The following is a 21,026-nucleotide window of genomic DNA, read 5'->3' as shown; positions in this document are numbered from 1 at the left end:
TACCCTGCAGCTAGGAGTTATGTGACACTAGATGGAGTTCCTTAAGAGTCTGGAGAGAAGATAGCTTCCAGTCTAGAACTGGCTGCCCAGAAGCACCAGGGGTGTGGCTGAGGGGAAAGCCCGGGTCTTTAGCACTTCAAGAGAACAAACTAGTTAAAGCAAACTCCTTCTGTCTAGAATTCTAAAACTACCAAACCAAATGCACAAATGGGGGATTTGATGGAGACAGTTTCGGATTTGAACAAGAACATGGATACTCTTCAATAACTAGCTGGAATATCCCCATGCCCCTCATCAAAAGGGAATGCTGGTGATACAGCCCAGTCAGTAGAGTGCTTGCCTGGCATGCATGAAACCCTGAGTCCAGTCCTCAGTATCATATAGACTGGGTGTAACATACCTGAAGGTGGAGGCAGGAGGGTTAGAAGTTTAAGGGTCCATCCTCGACTATACAGCTAGTTTGAGAGTTAGATTTGGATATGAGATCCTATTAAACAAACAACACCCACCCCCAGAAAAAAAGAAGAAGAAAAAGAAAAGAAAAAGGGGCTGGGTTGTGGTGTACGCCTTTAATCCCAGTACTTGGGAGGCAGAGGCAGGCGGATCTCTATGAGTTCAATACTGGTCTGGTCTACAGAGTGAGAAACCCTGTCTTGAAAAATAACAAAAATAAAAAGAAGAAGAAGGAAGGAAGGAAGGAAGGAAGGAAGGAAGGAAGGAAGGAAGGAAGGAAGATAACTCAAGAAAAAGACAAACATGGATTCTGAGAACTAGGGACCCATCAAAAGAGAAACAAGAGGAATCCTACGACAATAGTGACTGCACAAAGCAAAGAGCTCACACGACAGAAGGACAAGGTGTTCTTAACGCTGCCTCAAAACACAAAGGCAAAAACAGAAAGAAAAAGTGGATAAAAGACTGAGTGAGGCAGGCAGGGAGGGAGGGAGGAACAGAGGGAGGAAGGAAGGGATAGAGGGAGGGAAGGAAGGAGGGAGGGAGGGAAGGAGGGAGGGAGGGAAGGAGGGAAGTAGGGAGGGGAGGGAAGGAGGGAGGGAGGGAAGGAGGGAAGGAGGGAGGGAGGAAGGGAAGGAGGGAGGGAAGGAGGGAGAGAAGGAGAGAAGGAGGGAGGGAGGTGGAAGGACTTCTGATGTGTCCAACCTGAGAGGAATTTCAGCCTTTAGTTCAGCCGTTGGATACATTAGTAGCGGCACACACAGGCATGTTAATGCCGCAGACATTCAGCGGCCTGCTCTTCTTTCTTTTGGAAGCTGCCCTGTACTTTGGGCATTCCCTCTCTTTTTTCTCTAAAGACCTCCTCGCTATATGGCTGCTTGTCTCCCAAGCCTGACCTCCAAGCCAGCTCAACTCAAAAGGCAAGGCTCTACCACTCTTCTTCCTCATCCTCCTCTGCCAGGTAGTTGCCAAGATTTACAGCTTGCCTGCCCTTAAGTTTTTCTTTTAAACATGAGTAAAATTGTCCTTAAGATTAAAAAAATAAAAGACGACTTAACACCAAGTGTATGTGGGGGGTGGGGGGAAGATCTAAATAAATTAAAATTTAAGTTTATTTATATACGTGTGTGTGTGTGTGTGTGTGTTTTCACGCACGCATGCATGTGGAAGTCATAGGACAACTTGCTTAAGTCAGTTCTCTTTCTACCCTGTGGGTCCCAGGGACTGAACTCAGGTCTTTAGGCTTGAGGGCAACTGCCTAACGCACTGAGCCATTTTACCACCCTGACTCTTATTCTGTGGGCTGGAGTCAATAGTTAAGAATTGGCAGTAAAGCGTGTTAGGTAGAAAACAGAGGGAGATACCCAAAGGGACACGGGCCAGGGTCGCAAGCACAAGCATTAAGGGCTGTTTTCTCTGCCCCCACCTCCAGTATGAGCCTTGTGGTATACACCTTTAAAACAGTTCGTATAAATCTCAAGTCTTCATCAAACGTCTGAGCCTCGTCTTGTCTCCTGCCACCCTTTCAGCCTCATGCCGGAGATAATCATTTCTCTTCTGGAGAATGAAGATGATCCTCCAATTAATTAATCAATTTGTTCAACACACAGTTATTAAGCATCAATAATCACAGGCCCCGAAGAAGCTAGTTCAGTCAGGAAAAGCCTGTCAGACCAGAGCCATCTTTCCGAATCATGTTATTGAGTTGTAATGAATTAAGTGGGAGGCTTTCAGCTCAGATTTCCCCTCCGAAGGCACCCAGGGGCTCAGGAGCCGAGAGGAGGAGCTTGGGAGCCGAGGGGAGGGGCTCGGGAGCTGAGGGGAGGGGCTCGGGAGCCGAGGGGAGGGGCTCGGGAGCCGAGAGGAGGAGCTCGGGAGCCGAGGGGAGGGGCTCGGGAGCCGAGGGGAGGGGCTCGGGAGCCGAGGGGAGGGGCTCGGGAGCCGAGGGGAGGAACTCGGGAGCCGAGGGGAGGGGCTCGGGAGCCGAGGGGAGGGGCTCGGGAGCCGAGAGGAGGAACTCGGGAGCCGAGGGGCGGGGCTCAGGAGCAGAGAAAGGAGAATAGCAGTGGGTAGGTTTCTCAGGAAACCTATGAGCTTAGGGATTCACGAGTGACAAGAGGAGTCTCTGGCTTCTGTACAATTCTGTCCTTACTATCCGGGGGTGTTTGAGGGTCCTCTAACCCTGAAAAAAATTCCAAGACAACTTAGGGCAGGAGATTATGCTTATGCCTACCAGTCCCCACCACCACCACACACACACCGGTGGGGGTGAAGCCTGGTCTCTAGGAAGCTGTAAAGATAACTGAGGTGTCTTACTGAGCTGTGCCTAATGACTGTCAACTAAAGGAAGCTGGCATTGCTGAGGTGGTACAGGACTACACAAATGATCAACCACTGCTAACTGGAAACATGGCCTTCGGAGGAGGCAGGCCAGCACGAGGGTTCCTTTCCTGCTGTGACTTTATCTTCTTGAGATTCACAGGCTGCAATCCTAACTCCCAGAGTGTCTAGATACGGTCGTCTGTGTACATGGGGCCTTTGCAGGGATGAAGCTATAGACTTGTGTAGGTGGGCCCTCATCCACCCTGACTCATGTCCTTACAAGAAGAGATTAAGATAGACATGTATCAGGTTGGAGGGTTAGTTCAACCAGTAATGTGGTTGCTATACAAACATTGAGGATTTAAACATTGACCCTAGAAGAATGTAAAAGGACAGACATGATGATGGCTGGTTATATGTCAACTTGACACAAGCTAGAGTCATTTGGGAAAGGGACTCTTCAATTGTGAAATGGCTTCATAAAATTGGCCTATAGACAAGCCTGTAGCTCATTTTCTTTCTTTTTTTAAGAAAAACATTTATCTATTTATATGGGTATTTTATTTGCATGTACAACTGCCCACCAGAAGAGGGCACCAGATCACATTATAAGATGGTTGTGAGCACCATGTGGTTGCTGGGAATTGAACTCAGGACCTCTGGAAGAGCAGCTAGTGCTCCTAACCACTGCACCATCTCCCCAGGCTTGTAGCACATTATCTTTATTAGTAACTTATATGGGAGGCCCAGCCCTTCATGGATGGTGCCACCTTTGTTCTAGAGGTCCTGGGATCTATGAGAAGGCCAGAGGGATGGTCATGCAAAGACTCCGGACTGGGAACAGAGGCTCAGAAGTCATCAGTCCTGCCTGATGAAGACCTTGCCATCTGACACCCAGCCTCCAAGCCCATGAGAAAACCAACTCCTACTGTCTGAGCCATTTGGTCTGAGGTCTTTGGTCACCTGAGAAGGTCAAGTGTGTCTCTGCTATCGTGGGCTCTTGGGTTACATAGGATTTAGAAGGTCCCCCGACGGGTCAGACCTGATGTTTCTGTGGGACTCTCAAGAGCAGCTACATTGTAAGAAGTCCCTGCTCAACAGAAGATCAAAAGGAAAGGGCCGAGATGGGGGCTGGGCCTCACCAGCATTTCAGACATTCACATTAATGGCTGTTGTCCCAGAGTGGCACCAATTGTGGGGACACTAAGCAGTGGCTGGTGAAGGTGCTATGGAGGTGGTCCTAACCTCAGGACCAGCCACGGGCCTCTACAGTCATCCTTCCAACCCCTAGTGTCTGAGACTCCGAAGCCTGTAAGTTTCAAACACCTTTTCTGGATTCCACTGCCATCAAGCTACCTACCCCCCGTTACCCTCTTTGCTCTGCAAGGTCTCAAAATCAGGGAAAAAGCTCCCAGGCTCTTTGCACAGGCCTCCCCACGTTGGACTCATTATAACCAGATAAGTGGAGGGGCCTGTGGCATTCTTGGGGGACAGTGGCCTGAAGGGCCTGAAGGGTCAGAGGGGCCAGAGCTTCCAGAAGCTTCTCTGTACTGTGTCCCAGCAGAGCGGTGGCAGTGAGCCATTCCATCAGCTGAATCCCCGTGGGGGCGGGGCCAGTGGCAAGTCAGGCAATGGACGACAAGGACAAGTGACCATTTCCTTCGGCGGCCTTTCCTTGGCCCCTGATCTCCCTTGGAGAAGCCTCAGGCCTGAGCTGAAGCTTCATTACATTATGACTTGGCATGTGTCGGGGTATTAATAATTCATGCAAATCTGCAAGTTCAATGCTATGTCAAAAATAGAAATGTGATTGTCTATCATAAAATTTAAAACAAAGCCCTCAGCACCAAAGCTTCCTACAGACAGATTTCACGTCACCTGAAAAAAGTGTGTTAGGAAGAGAGCTATGGGTTGGCTTTCTCCTTTTCTCATTCCTGAAGTGCAATGGCCCATAGGAGCATCTCAGAAGATGCCTCTGAGGTTCAGGGCTCCATCCCCGATTGATGGGGTTCCTTGAGCCCTGCTGGTGGGCACTGGATACCTGGAACCTGACTGGTGATAGAGGCCTTTCTAAGAGCAGGTCAGAGGAGAAGTAGACAGATGAGAGGTGATTGGATCCCTCTGTCCTTTCAGAAGAGTAGAGAGAGAGAACAGGGACAGAGGGAAGAGAAAGAGAAAGGAAAGAAAATGACAGAGAGGAAAAAAAAACACAGAAAGACAGGGAGTGGAAGGAAAGAGAGATAAAGAGAAAAAGAGAACAAGAGAAAGCTAGAAGTGGGGGAAGAGGAAGGAGGAAGGAGAAAGAGAAGAAGGGAGAGATGAGATGAGATACTGAGAACATGGGTGGTTCTGGAGTTGAGACCCAGGTTCTAGTTCTAACTCCACCTCACTGCTAACCAACATTGTGGCCGATCCTTCCCTGTTCTCAATACCCTCAATTCAGGAAATGGCACTTATGGTCAGACCATGGTGTCAGACCATGGTGTCAGACTCTTAAACCTGTGGCCGGTTTTGTTTCCATGACCTATTACCTAGAACGCCAATACTGAGAGTAGACTCAGATGGGGCTGTAGGAGCCTGAGCCCCAAGGTCGAGGCTTCCATCCCTACCCACCCCAAGGAGCTAAAGTGTTCTATGCAACACAGAAGGCAGCCCCTTGCTCTTAATGACATCCAAGTGAGGCCGTGTCCGCACACTACCTTCCTCAGAGTCACCTGGGGAGCTTATTAAAGATGGCATTCCATAGGCTCAAGCGTGATCTCTTGACTCCTCATTGACCCCAGTGTGTAGCCATATTTGGTCACACTGGATTCCTACGGTCTCTCCCTGTCTAGCAGCACCATGGGCCTGCAGGTGTCCTTTCTGGCTGCCCTTGGGAGCTGGGTGTCAAAAACCTCCTGAAATATCTTGCTCTGTTCAGCAGCCCTGTCTTCAGGCCCTGGGGAGGCAGCTGGCTGTTACAGGGGCTACAGTGGGGAGAGTCTGGCAGCCTTTCAGGGGCTTGAGTCTGGAGGGAAGTGCTAACAGGGAAAGGTGGCGGCTGATAGCAGGCTGTGGTTAGGCTGCGACATCCAGGGGTATATATCAAGCAGGTATAAAAGGCTTCGGTGTGTGCCAAGCACCTTGGATATACAGTTTCACCTGAGGACTTCGAGTACCATGGCAGCCAGCCCAAGCAAGCCTCCTTGAAGGCAAATCGTTTTTGTGTGTGGGGAAGCTGAGGCCAGAGTCAGGGAGGTTGGGGTGCGGGTAGTGGGGGCAGCATCAGACCTGAAGGCAGGCCTCTGTGGGTGAGGCTATCTCTCTGTCTACTTCCCCATAGTGAGGGGTTCCTGGACTGGAGAGATCTGTGGTGGGGGAAGTTGCAGCACAAGTACCTGAAGCACTTGGGAATATAATAGATTCTAGGGACCACAGAGAATATGTGAGGTAGAGTAACGGTTCACGAATCCAGATGAACAGACCCTTCTGCCACACCTGAAGCCCCTTTGCATACCCAGACCCAAATCAAGTTTCTCTCTCTTTTTTTTTTTTTTTTTTTTTTTTTTTTTAATTAAAAACATTCCTTTTCAGACAGGGTCTCATGTAGCCCAGGCTGGCCTTGAATTTGTTATATAGCTGAGGATACCCTTAAGCTTCTGATCCTCCTGCCTCCACCTCCCAAATGATGGAATTATAGGTTTGTGCTACCATGCCTGGCTTCATGAGGTGTCACACATGTCAGGCATGCATTCTACCGACTGGGCTACATGTGCAGCCCTGAACACTGCCAATCATGTGATGAAAATACAATTCCTTTGCCGCTGAGACATCACTGATTCAAAGAGGCTAAGAAACCTGCCTTCAGCCACACAGACCCCAGACCTGGGACTCTTCACTCTCGTGATGGCTTATGACTATAAATGGGTAGAAAGGGGAATTTAGCCTTTCATGCTGCCAATGCCTCTTACGATGCCCACTTAGATCTTGAGGGTCCACCTACCGTCCAGCCTGGAGGGCAGGCACACTCGCCAGTGATGTGGTGGCAGGTCCCTCCATTCTGGCAGGGGCAGCGTAGCTCACAGTGAGCTCCATGGCTCCCAGGGGGGCACAGCTCCTCACAGCTGCAAAGAGAGGAAGAGCGTCTGACAGAATTCCCGATGGCGCCCTAGTGTTCGGTCCCAATGCTGCAGGACTCCCTAGTGAGCCCAATCTCCGAGGACAGACAAGTCTCAACCCGGGCCGACCCCCACCTGGCACCTGACTCCTCCCCCACCACAGGTGTGGATGACGTCAGTAATCAGCCCAACTGCGGACTTGAGAGCCTGAAGCCCCTCCACACCATCTTAAGCGTGGCTGTTCTGATCCCTGCCAGTAGGGGGAGACAGATATATGTTGAACCGTAGGGCACTTGGGCCAGCACTTGAAGGTTCTGGGGAGGAGATGGTCTTGAAGGTGAAGCTGATTGCATGGAGAGGGCGAAAGGGCACGCCAGATGGTTGAAAAAGCACGAACAACAGAGCTAAGATCTGGCCATTAAAAACGTGCCTATTTCTTCCCTTCCTCTCTTTTAAAGAGTTTTTATTTTGTATTTTATGTGTATGACTGCTCTCTCTGCATGTATACCTGCATGTCAGAAGAGAAACATCAGATCCTATTATAGGATGGTTGTGGGCTGCCATGTGGTTCCTGGGAATTGAACTCAGGACCTCAGGAAGAGTAGTAGCCAGTGCTTTTAACCGCTGAGCCATTTCTCCAGCCCCTGGAAACCTGCCTGTTTTCAAAGAGAGAAGCTGGAAACACAAGGACTCCCAGCTGCCACGTGTGGGGACCAGCCACTGTGGGAGTGTAGGGAAGGGTCTGATTCATTGCCTTGGGTCTCATTCCAATGGCCATGGCTTCAGGGGACCTGATCTGACACTGGGTGGGGCAGGAAAAGCTGTCAATCCAGGATGTCTTGTGGTCAATATCCCTGGCTTCTGCTTATGAATCTAAGAGAATGCTAAGAGCCTCCACTAGACTGGAAGGACAGCACCAATCTTGTCTGAGTGTGTCAGACAAGCTGTCTTGGGGACCCCTATCAGTATGGCTTCCCCAGGGCACAGAAGCGAGGGGCCGATCTGCACATGACACATCAGATGGGCTCTTACCAGGCCTATTTCAATTAGGATGGGGCAAACAGGCATATTACTCACTTGTGTCCCCTAACTAGGAAGGGCCCTCTGGCCATGTGACTTGTCTCCAGTAGGGCCAGGTACTTATGGGCTTGGATCTGAGACTTGTGTGGGTGAGGCCTGGGTACTTAAAGACATTGCAGCACTTGGGGGTCAGAGGGCAGATGTCACAACCAGGACTTTCTGTCCACTAGGGTGCTAAGAAGTTGTCCTAAAGCCTTAAAAGCCTTGATGAGGGCCTCCAGGCCCCAGCCCTGTCCTCTTCCAAGCCAGGGTCATTAAGGCCACGCTCCTCCTGCCCCACCCTTGCCCCCAGTCGGGCATCGGACACAGTCTCCCGGCTCTGCCCCATCCCTCTTTCCCCACCCCAGGCCACGCCCTCTCTACTCACTAAACGCCTGTGTAGCCAGGTGCGCAAAGGCACTCGCCAGTGCGCGGGTCACAGCTGGCGCCATGGTGGCACTGACAGAGCAGCTGGCAGCCCTTGCCGTGAGTACCGGGCGCGCAGAGTTCCTCACAGCGCCAGCCTCGGAAGCCGGGGGCACACACGCAGGCGCCGGTGATAGGGTTGCACAGGGCGCCGTTCTGACACTGACACCGGTTGCTGCAGTGGGGACCCCAGTGCTCACTGTCACAGCCTGCAAGAAAGGATACACTGGGTCAGAGCTTTCCTTAGAAGTACGGTCCGCTTGACCTTACCATTTCCACGGCCCCTGGAAACCAAGCTGTTTGGGGTATCTGGATGGAATCCTTGGCATCTGGAGACCTCTGCCAGGCTCCACCAAGCCACCAAGTGTTCACAGGAGCTGAAAACCTTCCAGCCTTTCACTTTCAATCGATGCTACGTGCCCCTCCTCCAATACAAACCTGGTCACAGCTTTCTGCCTTCCTCTGTCTCTGGGAAGCTCTCTTTGGTTGATCTATGGCTAATCCTCTCAGCTGGACCTTTCCTCACCATTCCTGCCACCTTGCTCTGTGACCCTATTCCTCTCCGGCCCAGCTGGGCCCAGCCTCAAGTCTCTCTGTGAAGCTTCTTTTCTCCACTCACAGGCTTAACCTCTCACATGCTCATTTACTTAGGGATGGTTCTTCTGACTCACTGTGCATACCCCCGGTTCTCCTTCCCCTTTTCCTCCCTTCCAGGCACACTTGATTCTTCGACCCCCTACTTGTTCAATTTCCTCGCTGCTCAAGCTCCTTCAGAAAGAGCAGGAAAAAAAAAAATTAATGTATCCCTGGGAGGTGACAGACAGCCTAGGAGATCCCTTCCTGTAATTAAATGTTTTCAAGACGGATGGCTTTCTGGGAACCTGCATTCTAAGCCGTGGAAAGGGACAGAGTGGCCCAGAACCTCAGGAAAGTTACCCAGCCTGTTGTCACCTCCCAATTTGACCCTCTTGGTGCATTCAGGGCACAACAAATATAAGACGTTTCCCCCAAACACTGGGAGTTTTGAGTGGGAGTGGAGTTTAGTTACTGACAGGCACAAATACTGTTCTAGGGTTTCTAAGGCAAGAAAGATTGCTTCCAGTTAAGGCAGTCAGGTGAGGGCTTCTCATTGCAAGTGGGCAGTGAAAGATGGCTCACTTGTCTGCCTGCCAGAGGACCATCTGTCTTGCTTTCAGCACCAACAGTTCTCTGTTTCAAAGAGCACCTCAGCCCTGGACAGCTGGAATGGAGGGTGGCTCCACTGCCTGTGGACACAGATGGCCAGCTGGTCTTTGCACCCCAGCTTTCTAGGATTTAGACACTGGGAGGAAAGGGTCAGGTGAGTGGTATGGGAAAGGTGTCCTTGGGGTGAGTGGAGACACAGTAGCACTCTGAGCAGGGCCAAGAGGGCAGATTGGCTTGGCCCGTGAGCAGGCTGGGGCTCCACCAGCTTTGCCAGGGTCACACAAGTCTCTCCTGATAGCTGGCTGGGTCACTATCCAGAAGCCTGCATCTACCCTGCAGTAGACAGGACCACTGAGTCTCTGATCCCCACCCCCTCATCTTGGCTCATTTATCTGTGGCCTTCACCTGTGCCTTGAATATTGATACATACAGACTGAACTGCCAAACTATGAGTTGTCACGCCCCACTCGACCAGCAAGGAAGACTCGAACAACCAGATCCTTCTCAACAGCCTTTATTACAGAAGCACTTCTTCATTCTTGCAGGAGACCTCGAATGCCCAGGGCGAGCTGCTTATATACCCTCAGCCCTGGGGGCGGGGGGCGGGGGGAAGCGCGTGGAGGTGCACGATTGGTCAGAATTGCAGTGCCTCATTAGCATGCCACATTAGCATACCCTGCCTGGGAGGGGGTGATTGGTCAGGATCGTGGTACCTCATTAGCATACCCTGCTCAAATGTGGTACCTCATTAGCATACCGTTTGGGAGGGGTTGGCGCCAAACTGAGTTGACGCATGCGCAGTGCACTATTTACTAGTAGCCGATACCAGAGGCCAAGGTTGGCGCCATCTTGACCAGCCAAGTCGGGTCGGCAGCCTACAATGAGTGGACATTGCCTTTGGTTTCTGGTCCACTCAGAGTGGCAGGCTCCTCTCGTGCTGAGAGTGGCTCACAGGACAGAGAAACCGAGGAGCAGCAGTGTAGCATCCTCCAGCCCACTTTCCTGGAAATCTTTTCAGAGAGCGAGAAGACTGACAGAATAATCAACTGTGTGTGTGCGTGCACTCTTTCTCTCTCCCATTTTGGAATGTGTATATATGCACATTTGCATGTTTGTGGGCAGGCTTGCATGTGTGCTTGCCCTGCATGTATATGTACACATGCTGGAGGAGGGTCAGGGAGTCAGGAGTCTTCCTCAATCACTTTCCCCCTTATTCAGTGAGGCAGGGTTTCTCAGCCGAGCCCAGAGTTTGTGGATGTTGCTAGTCTCCTCTGCCAGCTTGTTCTGGGGATCCCGTCTCTTCTTTCTGAAGCTGGAAGTACATGCAGCCTCCACACCCACAGGCATTTACATAAGTTCTGGGGATCTAGACAAGTACTTTAACCAGGGAGCGGTACCCCTCCCCCCTCTCTTTATTGCCAAGCACATGTAGTTAGCATTCAGTGTGTATGTGCTGTGATTCCATTACAACAATGACAGTGCTGTTTAAATCTCCCCTTGTGCCAGGCCCCATCCTGGAAGTCTCAGACAGATGTAGGAACAGTATCTTATCCTCCCAAGTTTGCCTTCATTCTCTACTTTATAGACAGCAAAACAGAGGGTCATGGAAGTTACACACCGTTGCAGGGCAGCCCAGGCATTCTGATTCCAGGTCTTTGCTCAAGTACATGGAATACTCACTGGGGAATATTTCAAGATGGGAAGCTCGGGGGTGACTGTAAAACAGATGAGTGATAGCTCAGAGCTGACGGCTTCTTCTCCACTCACCACTGTGAGCAGCCTCAGAATCTAGACAAGCAATTCCTATACCTTTTGGGGACACAGTGACTCTACAGGAAACTGGAAGTCTGAAGCAAGTAGCACCCTTTCATGTCCTGCTGGGCACGTAGTGACATTTTGCATTTCAGGTACATATCCATACCTCCCTGATTTTTTTTCTTTTTCTTTTCTTTATTCAGAGAGGATTTCACTATGCAGTTCAAGTTGGCCTCAGACAGTCACTTAGCCTCCGAAGTGCTAGGATGGTGGGTGTGACCCGCCATGTCTGGCAGTGACCTCCATTGTCTCTGGAACAGCCCCAAAGCAGAATATAACAAAACTGTGCCCTGGATAAGGAGACAGAATGTTGTCACAGGGTCTTGGAGTTTCACTTAGCTACTTCCATCCCTCACTCGTCTACTTAGCATCTCCCAAGTGCCTAGGGGTAGCATGTGGTGGAGCACCAGTGGAGCAGACACTACCACCTTCATCAAAGCTGCTGTGAGCACTGGCAAGGGACCATCAAGATCAGGCCTGTCGATGTCCCCCACAGATGAGAGTATGGCTTCCAGGCTCTCTTTCCTACATCTTCCTCCTAGCTGTGTATACTTCTGCCCCAGCTGCCTGGTGCCTTGCGGGGTGAGCATACAGGAGGTAGGTTAAATAAAGGGAGGCTCCATCTCTGTAGCTACGAGGAAGCTGTCATCCATGCAAGTGAGGATGAGACTTTTTCAGGGATATGGCCCCCTAATTCCTGTCAATGACCCCTCATTCATGTTCTGGATGTAAAGCCCGTTAAACTCATAGTTTTGTCAAACTGTACTTCCGTGAAATTGTCACTTTGTTTCATTTGTGGAATCCATTACTTTGATACCCCATCTCAGGTAAGTAGATGTTTGTTCATTTCTCTCCAGGAAAGGTCATACAACATGCAAGAGGTGACTTGCCCTCTCTGGAGATGAATCGTTTATCACGGGGTGTGTGTGGCTGACACAGAGTCACAGAAGTCATGAGAATACAACTCTGGCTCCTCACAGTACAAACAGATGTGTGTATAAACATGCCTGCATTTGTGTCTCAGTGTTATGAAGCCCCTTAAACCACAAGTCAGGGCTAAGGAAGAATACTTGCCATGAAAGCAGAAGGACCTGAGTTCAAATCCCCAGCACCTACCTACATAATAGCCAAGCATACAACCTCGGTTTTATGCGGCAGAGACAGACAGATCTCAAAATCTCACTGGCCAGACAACTTAGCTTCAGATTCAGTAAGAGACTGTCTCAAAACTAAGGTGGTGGGCTAGTGGGATGGTCATCAGACAAAGGTGCTTGCCACCAAGACTGAAGACCTGAGTTCCGTCTCCAGGACCTAAGTGGTGTAAAGAGAGACCAGACTCTGGAAAGTTGTCCTCTGACTTATATATACACACCCACACACACACACACACACACACACACACACACACACACACACCAACAGCTTTGTGTCCAAGCAGGAAAGCATGAAAATAAACAGAAAGCACAGAGACTAAGAAAGCTACCTGCAGCCATCGGAGGATGGACACACAGCCGCTGGTATCCGACCCAGCAGGAGAAAGCTGAGCTAAGTTAAACAGTTCTAACCAGGGACATGAGGAAGTTTGTCACCCATTTCGGAGAAATTTCTCCCCAGAGTGACTCAATGGGAAAAAATGTTAGGGACCACCGGGATCAACTTCAGTTATCTGAGAAATTCACGTAAAAACTCATTCCTCAGTGTTGATAGGGAAATGAGAGTTAATTATCTACTCTGCTGCAGGCAAGTAGAACGATCAGTGCGTAATTACAGGGGTCTTGTGTTCCTCCGTGGAGCCATGCACTCTGTCCAATTTGTCCAGGCAGTGTCAAACCCTCGCATAGGTGGGCTTTTTTTTTTTTTTTTTTTTTTTTTTTTTTTTTTTTTTAATTTCCTTCACCCTGTCATGGGCTCTGCTCTCTAATTATATTCGGTTTCTGATGATTTTTCAGCTTCTCTGAGCAGCTACCCAGGGTTTAAGAGACACCCAGATGTACAAGGCCAGCAGCTCAGACCCCTCCCTTCTGACCCCTTCAGACTCCAGGTGGGCTTTGCATCCTCACAACAGGGAGCAGTTTGACAGTTCTCTTCCACAGTGATGCCACTATGGAGAGTCTTCTCAGTCTGTAGCCACATTTGATAGAACAGTTACTATACTATCAGGCGATGCACTACAGCTGCCAAGTTGACTTTTCACACTTAGGGTCAACGATGCTATTATCCCCATTTTTCAGACAAGGAAGAGAGGCTCAGAGAGGTCAAATAACTTATTCCAGGTTATAGCTAGGAAGCGACTAGGAGTCTGGGCTGCTGATAACTGCTGGGTAAGGCCCGGTGTCAGTGTAGGGGGATGTAGGATGCTGGCAGCTAGCCTGGGCTTGACCAGCTAACGTTAATCATCCACAGAGATAACAATTAAGGCTGTAGCTCAGCTGACGGAGTGCACAGCATAAACAAGATGGTGGCACACACCTGTAATCCCAGGACCTTGAAGGCAGAAGCAGGAGGGTCAGAAGTTCAAGGTCATCCTCAGCTACACAGTAAGTTTGAAGCCGGCCGGGGCTGCATGAGACACTGGATGAAGAGAAGAGGGTCACTTCCCACCAGTACTTTGTATGGAGGTTAGTTTATGTATAAATAGTGGTCCCAGTTTTCCCACGGCTGACACTGTTTTGTATCATTTTACTCTCTTTAGGTAATGTATTGACTTAATATTTTCTATTGAATTATGTGGCATAAATTTCCCATATTAATCACACATGTATACAACCTGATAGCATTCACCACATGTGTTAGCATTAACACTGTGACTTCCAAACCTTTTAGTGGCCTCCAGGGACACTCTACAACCAATCACAATGAATTCCCATCCTTGGCCATTAGTAAATCTTAATCTTTCTGCATTTGCCAACTCCAGCCATTCGTCAGGGTGACATCATAGGGGAGCAGACGTTTGTGTCTGTCTTATTTCGCTTAACATAATGTTTTTAAGATCCAGTCACACTGGCTTGTCCTAACGTCCAAATGCCAAAGGGGTCCTCATCCAGAAACTGGAGCAGGCAAGGGCTGGTCCTCTTCCATCTTAAGCTTGTGATGCTAATTGTAACTGCTGTGGGAGATATTAGAATATAGGAGGTGTCTGGCTAGCTCCCGGCCTTGCCGCCATGTTCCTGCTCTAAGCCCATTTGTCTTGGCAAGCTCTCCAGCATGCCTGGAGCTCCTGAGCTGGTTTCACCAGGCTGTTCTCTAGCTTGCTCCCGTAGCAACCGGTCACTGTGTTTCCAGCTCTGGTTCTCTCATCTCTGGGGTCGATAGTTCCTTCACAGCCATAACCACCGGTTGTTGGTGGACTCACTTCCCAGTAACCCAGTAAAGTAAACCTCTAAAGCTTAAAGATTAACCAATGGATTTATATATTAACAAATACTCAATACGCAAGATGCCCACACAATTAAAATTGTTACCCCAATTACCTAACCCTTGATATAAATAACTACCAGAGACTACCTGAGGCACAAGGGTGACATCTGCACATCCGCCATCTTGCCTCCCTCTCTCTCCTCCTCTTCCTTTTGTCTTCCTCTCTCTCCCTCTCCCCCAAACTTTTATGATCCATCTTCCCTTCTACTGCCCAATCACGGTGGCTCTAGCTTTTATTTTACAAATTAAGGTGGGCGGAAGGTTCACAAGAAGTCACTCCTCATCTGCAGCCCCTCCTGGGAAAGCAGAATTAACATAAAAAAAGTGGTCTATCCACAACAGTACCCACTTGAGAAATGGTGGGGCGCAGGGAGGCTCATTGCTGGGCTCCCCTCCCTCCACTTAGATGGTTGCAATCAGATATTCACAGACCCAAGTACTATACGTTCAAACTCGAATCTCCAGACACTGTCCCATTCTTCACAGACACTCAGAGCATGGGATGATACCAAGATACCATTGGAGCTTTTAGTGGTCTATCCATTGCACTGACTACTCTCTCTGTGGTGCTGAAGCACACTTTCCACGGCTCCCTTAACCTCCAGTGGGACCTGTGCTCCCTGCGGCCCTGTCCAGTGAGGACTGTACCTCCGTCTCCCTCCACCTTGTAAGATGACAGGACTCCCCCGTGGCCACAAAGTTAAGGACTAGAGAGTGAGACTGGTAGACCTCAGCCATCAGGCCCTTTCTACCCTGCACACCAGTTTTCGGGAGAGAAGAGGCTCATAAATTCACGCATCCAACAGTTGCTGGGCTTGCACTGTGTGCTAGGACCTGAGAAGTCCAGTCAGCTTATGTTAGGGGTTGGTGTGGTGCTGTGTATACAGATGCTAAATTCTGGACCCCAAGATTTAGTTGTCCTGGACCAGAAGATTCTCACATTCTCACTTTATTGTGTAAACCTTGCTCCCCAATTTAAAGCTACTGGTTAAATAAAAGTGGCTCCAGCCAATTACTGGGGAGAACAGACAGGGTTTCAGTTAAGGGGCTGCGGGTGTCAGGTAGGGACCATGAGGAGAGGAGGAGGAGAAAGATAGAAAGAAAACAGTAGGAACAGGAGGTCTCCATTAGACATGATGGACCAGGAGCATGTGGCCAGGAGAAATGTCCCCTGAAGACAAACTGGTGGAGCAGAAATAACCCTAACCTGGGTGACACTCCAACAGCAAGTACTTGGGGAACACAGCTGGGGGATTAACAGTCTAATGTTTAGAAAAATAGATGAGGGGTATATCTCCCAGTAATTGTGCGAAAGCTGATTAAAAAAAAAAATCCATAGGACTCTGCCTTGATTATTGGGGGCTGGCCAGGTCATATTAATAACTAATAGACTTGTTAAATAACATGTAAAAATACTATTTACAGGCTTAAGAGACAGGCCAGTAAATGAAAGGAGTGTGGACCCACACAACGGAGAGGCAGCAGGCTCTGGGCCAGTTTGTGGGCCACACTATACCTGCTGTACTTACACTTGTTGGGGAACTAAGAGGTCCTGGAGCTGGGGTACAAGGCAGGACAGAGCAGAGCCAGCCATGTCTGTTTCAGCCGCCAACATGTCAGGAGGCAGTGGCGGGCAATGTGGTTTTTTTTTTTTTTGTTGTTGTTGTTGTTGTTGTTGTTGTTGTTGTTGTTGTTGTAGCTGGCATCCCTTAGGGTGAGTGAATTAAGCCTGGATGAAGCCCAGACTTCCAGATGTCATTACCATGACAATGTGGCTCTGCACAGGACACTATGCACAAGGCTGGGAGCTGGGGGGGGGGGCTCACTCTTATTAGTGCAAACAGCTGCACTGGAATGCACTTTGGTACGTAAGTTCCTGGGCTCTCTCCAGCACTATTAAAAAAAAGGGTTTTTTAAAAAATTTAAATAATAATAAAAAATGATTGAGAAGGGGACAAAATGGCTCTGTGAGTAAAGGGCTTGCTGTTCAAGATATGAGGACCCAAGTTCAAATCCCCAGCACCCACCTAAAAGGCTGGGAATGGTGGTGCATGCTTATAACTCCAGTGCTGGAAGGGCAGAGACAAGCAGATCCCAGGGGCTCACTGACTGGCCAGTCTAGCCAAAATAGTAAGCCCCGGAAATAGGTGAGAGACCTTGCCTCAAAAACTAAGACTGAAGGCTGGTACAGTGACTCACAATCCCTGGGGCCCACATGGCGGAAGTCCTCTGATGTCATGCACATACTGTGGCCACACATGCACATACTGTGGCCACACGTGCACACATACACAGTAATTAAGATGAAAACGTGAAGGGAGATTGAGGAAGACACGATATTGACCTCTGGCCTCTACACCTGTCCCCCTCAAAAACAAAACCAAAAGAACAGAAAAATCTGCAATGCTCACTTCCGAGGGTCTGTGTCTATGTGTGACTGTGTGGTGGGAGGCGTGACTGTGTGGTGGGATCTGGCCTCGTCCTGAGACATCCTCAGGCACTAATTAAGTCATCCACTGTCTGTTAACACTGGAGGTAATCAGCAGGTGAGGTGTTGATCAACGCATGGGTGTGACACTTTACCAGCCTTGTTAGGAGCCTGGTGGCAGCCCGGAGGACGTCAGACTTATCAACTGTACTGACTTAATCAAGACTTTGCTTCAGGGACTGTTCTGAAAGTAGGAGTGTCACAGTATCACAGGGCAGGGACGGGAAGGCACAGGTCCTTGCAGATACAATCTCTGGCAGAAGCCACAGCCTTCAGGATGGCGGTCCCTCTACAGAGAAAAGAAGCTAGGCAGCGTGTGTACAGTGCTCACCCCTTCAGGGGCCTTCATGGTCTCCTGTTTGTTTCCCAAGGAGGAACACTGGAAGACCTTTGGCCTTGTTCTCTCCGTGTTCATGATCCCTAGAGAAGAGGTCAGCCAAGCTAGAGCCTGAGGGATGTGGAACTGCAGGGCTCTGGCCAGTGGCTGTGCTGACCAGAGGTTTCTATGTGCCCCTACCAACCTTCTGCTGTTCTATAATGCCAGCCAGACCCCAGCCAGACTCCTTGCCTGTGGGTGAGGTCTGCCTTGTGATGACTCCAGCTTCTGAGTCATTTCTGCTTCACCCTCCATAACAATGGGGTCCACAAGGAAGAGAGGCAGGCTGTGGGTTCCCCCCACCCCTGCCCGCCCCATCTGAGGCTGTAGGCTAGCCCTCAGAGCCAAAGGCTGCAGGCTAACCTTCAGGGCCCCGGGCTGTGGGTTGTCTGTCTAGCCCTCAGTTCTGCTGGGAGCCTTCACCACCCGAGCTTTAATGAGAACAGCTCCGCCAGCTTGATCTACCACCTCACGCTGCCTTTGAAGCTACGGGGCCCCCACGGTTGATTCATCTTCCCAATTTGCCTGGAGAGCCTCAGAGATCATGCAGTGCACAAAGGGATTTCCTCTTTGGAAGAGCCTTCAAAGGAGTTATAGACCTCTTGCCCTTCCCGGCCCACACTGCCTTTCATGGTTCCAGGAGGCAAACTCAGGCTAGGACACACACACACACATACAGACACATACAGACAGACAGACAGACACACACAGAGACACACACAGACACATACACACAGACACACAGACACACACACAGACACAGATACAAACAGACAGACAGACACACACACACAGAGACACACACAGACACATACACACAGACACACACACACATACAGATACAGACACAAACAGACAGACAGACAGACACACACACAGACACACACACACACACAGACAGACAGACAGACACACACACAGACAGACAGACAGACAGACACCCCAGAGAACTTGGTGATGGTCCCCAGAGTGAGTCCCCATTGAGGATGTGGGAGCCCCAGAAACAGGTAAAGGACATGGGATATCTCTATGAGCCTCAAACAAGTACCCCGCAGGGACTGAACCCCTAGGACACTGTCACCGTCTATACCATGTTCTTCTCATAGAGGACCCCTGAGTGACATCTCTGGGGCTCGGTCACAGGGAAAGGCTTTAAGCCTTCCAGGCCCCTTATAACAAAAAATCGGGATCAACCCATGTAAGCATATGTCACGCTGGGCCCACAGACGCTAAGGTGTTGTGGGTCCAGGCATGGTGTAGTTTCCATGGCCCCAGAACCGCTGTGTGTGGTCGGACCTCACACAGCAATGAAGAATGAAAGGAAAGCATGTGCGGCGAACCAGTTTTTGCCTTTAAAGGTCTATGCTTAGTTTCCTAGAGTCCTTCTAACAGTGTGACTGAGGGATTTCTGCTGTGGCAGGAGGAAGTTTTCCTATTCCACCATCTCTGAGAAGTCACCTGGGGCCCAGCCTTGCAGTGGGTGTTCGTTCATAAAGAGGCAGTTGAGGTGGATTGAGGTCTCTGCCTTCAAGGACATGCCTCTGGTGTCGCAGGCCCAACCTCACAAAGAACAGGCTAGAAATAGCAACAGTAAGTTGGGAACAGGGAGCATGGCTTTGACTCCCAGAGCAAACTCTTGTGCACTGAGTGTCTCTCACAGGTGCCTCGGAACTGCATGTATCAATGAAATTTCCTAATGACTACAACCAGCGGGCACCTGCCTCATTCACACAGCCGTTCTTCCAACTGTGCACAGCCGGCCTTAACTGAAGCAGGAACCTTCGCTATGGAATACCATGGTTTATTTAGTGAGTACTTACAGTTTTTAAAAGTGTGTGTGTTTTGGGGAAGGGTAGCGCATTGTTCGAGGTGGTGTGTGTTGAGTGTATGGTGTATGAAGGTCTGAGAACCACTCTTGGGGTTTGCTGTCTCCTTCCACCAAAGGCTAAGGTTGCCAAGTTCCTGCTGCAAGTGCTTTGATCTGCCGAGTCACTTTACTGTCCCATTAGTGGGAACTCCCGACTTCGTCCTGTACTCATAGATCACCAAGTAGAGAAAGGTGTTCCCATTGCTCAGATGGAAACACTGAGCTACAGCCAGAGAAGGTAGAGGCCCATGTCTTCAGACTCAGCATCTTCCATCACTCCCCCAAAAATCACTTCTAGCTGGGGTTCTTTGGCATTAGTCACCTCCCAATGGGAAACCACTCCTTTTTTATATCAGAGCCTATCAACTCTATCTTGTGTCATTTGTGTCCTGGTCCATTTGTCCCCAAGTGAGAGAGAGACTTGTAAAGCAGCTCCCAGCTTGGCCTGCCAGTCAAAGATGCTTTACCTGTCATTGCCACAGAGGAGGCCGAGGATGAATGACAAATGGCTTTCTGTCTGCTCTGAGTTACTGTCAAGGGCCAAAGACGACTTCTCCTGGGACCTGCTGAGGACAAGCCGGGAAGACATGTCTGCCATAGCACTGTAAGGGCTGCTGAGCTGAGTGCCTGCCCAGTCATTTAAGAAGATGATATTGAACAAGTACGAAGTGTGGACACAAGAGACAGAGTGGGGTGGCATGAGGAACAGCTCACAACGGGCTTTGTTCAGGGCTCTGCTCATGAGCCGCTTCCTTGGATACCCTTCCTTTTAAAAACCAGTTTTTTGCTGTGTGTGCATGTGTGTCTATGGGGATACACATATGCCATGGTGTATGTGTGGAGGTCAGAGGACAACTCTCAGAAGTCATTTCTCTCCGTTTACCATTCGGTCCTGAGACAGGTCACTAGGCTTGGCACCAAATGTCTTTTACCAGCAGAGCCTAGAGCCCCTCTCCCTCTCTCTTTTTAAAGATAAGGTCTCATGTAGTCAGACTGGTCTCAAACCCGCTATGTAGACAAGGATGACCGTGAACTTCTGATCATCCTCTGCCACCTCCACAGCCTCAGTGTCCCAAGAAGGCTCCACCTGTCTCCACAATGTCCTATATACTAAGGTTCAGAGTAAATGCCTCCTCTTCCTTCTCTTCCTCCTCCTCTTCTTCTTCCTCCTCCTCCTCCTCTTCCTCCTCCTCCTCCTTCTCCTCCTTCTCCTCCTCCTCCTCTTCCTCCTCATCCTCTTTCTCCTCCTCCTCCTCTTCCTCCTCCTCCTCCTTCTCCTCCTTCTCCTCCTTCTTCTCCTCCTCCTCCTCTTCCTCCTCCTCTTTCTTTTCCTCCTCCCCTTCTCTTCCTCCTTCTCCTCCTCTTCCTCCTTCTCCTCCTCTTCCTCCTCCTCTTCCTCCTCCTCCTCTTCTTCCTCCTTCTCCTCCTCTTCCTCCTCCTCCTCTTCCTCCTCCTCCTCTTCCTCCTCCTCCTCTTCCTCCTCCTCCTCTTCCTCCTTCTCCTCCTCTTCCTCCTCCTCTT

At 49.9% G+C, this 21,026-nt stretch overlaps 1 protein-coding gene across 12 annotated transcripts in view; it reads right to left on the bottom strand.

The window, feature by feature from the left end:
* Megf11 (multiple EGF like domains 11) overlaps window positions 1–21,026 on the bottom strand; it is a 335,104-nt gene that overhangs the window by 73,544 nt on the left and 240,534 nt on the right. For all 12 annotated transcript variants that reach the window (XM_076925760.1, XM_076925763.1, XM_076925771.1 and 9 more), the window contains exons 6-7: window positions 8,320–8,566; window positions 6,758–6,878 (exon numbers count right to left, since the gene is read on the bottom strand). In XM_076925760.1, the coding sequence (XP_076781875.1) occupies window positions 6,758–6,878; window positions 8,320–8,566 (368 nt within the window). The remainder of the gene's footprint in view (window positions 1–6,757; window positions 6,879–8,319; window positions 8,567–21,026) is intronic.

This window comes from Arvicanthis niloticus, chromosome 26, assembly GCF_011762505.2.
Source record: "Arvicanthis niloticus isolate mArvNil1 chromosome 26, mArvNil1.pat.X, whole genome shotgun sequence".
NCBI classification, from domain to species: domain Eukaryota; kingdom Metazoa; phylum Chordata; class Mammalia; order Rodentia; family Muridae; genus Arvicanthis; species Arvicanthis niloticus.
The sequence above is the reverse complement of the archived record's forward strand: the minus strand, read 5'-3'. Positions and strand labels throughout refer to the sequence as shown.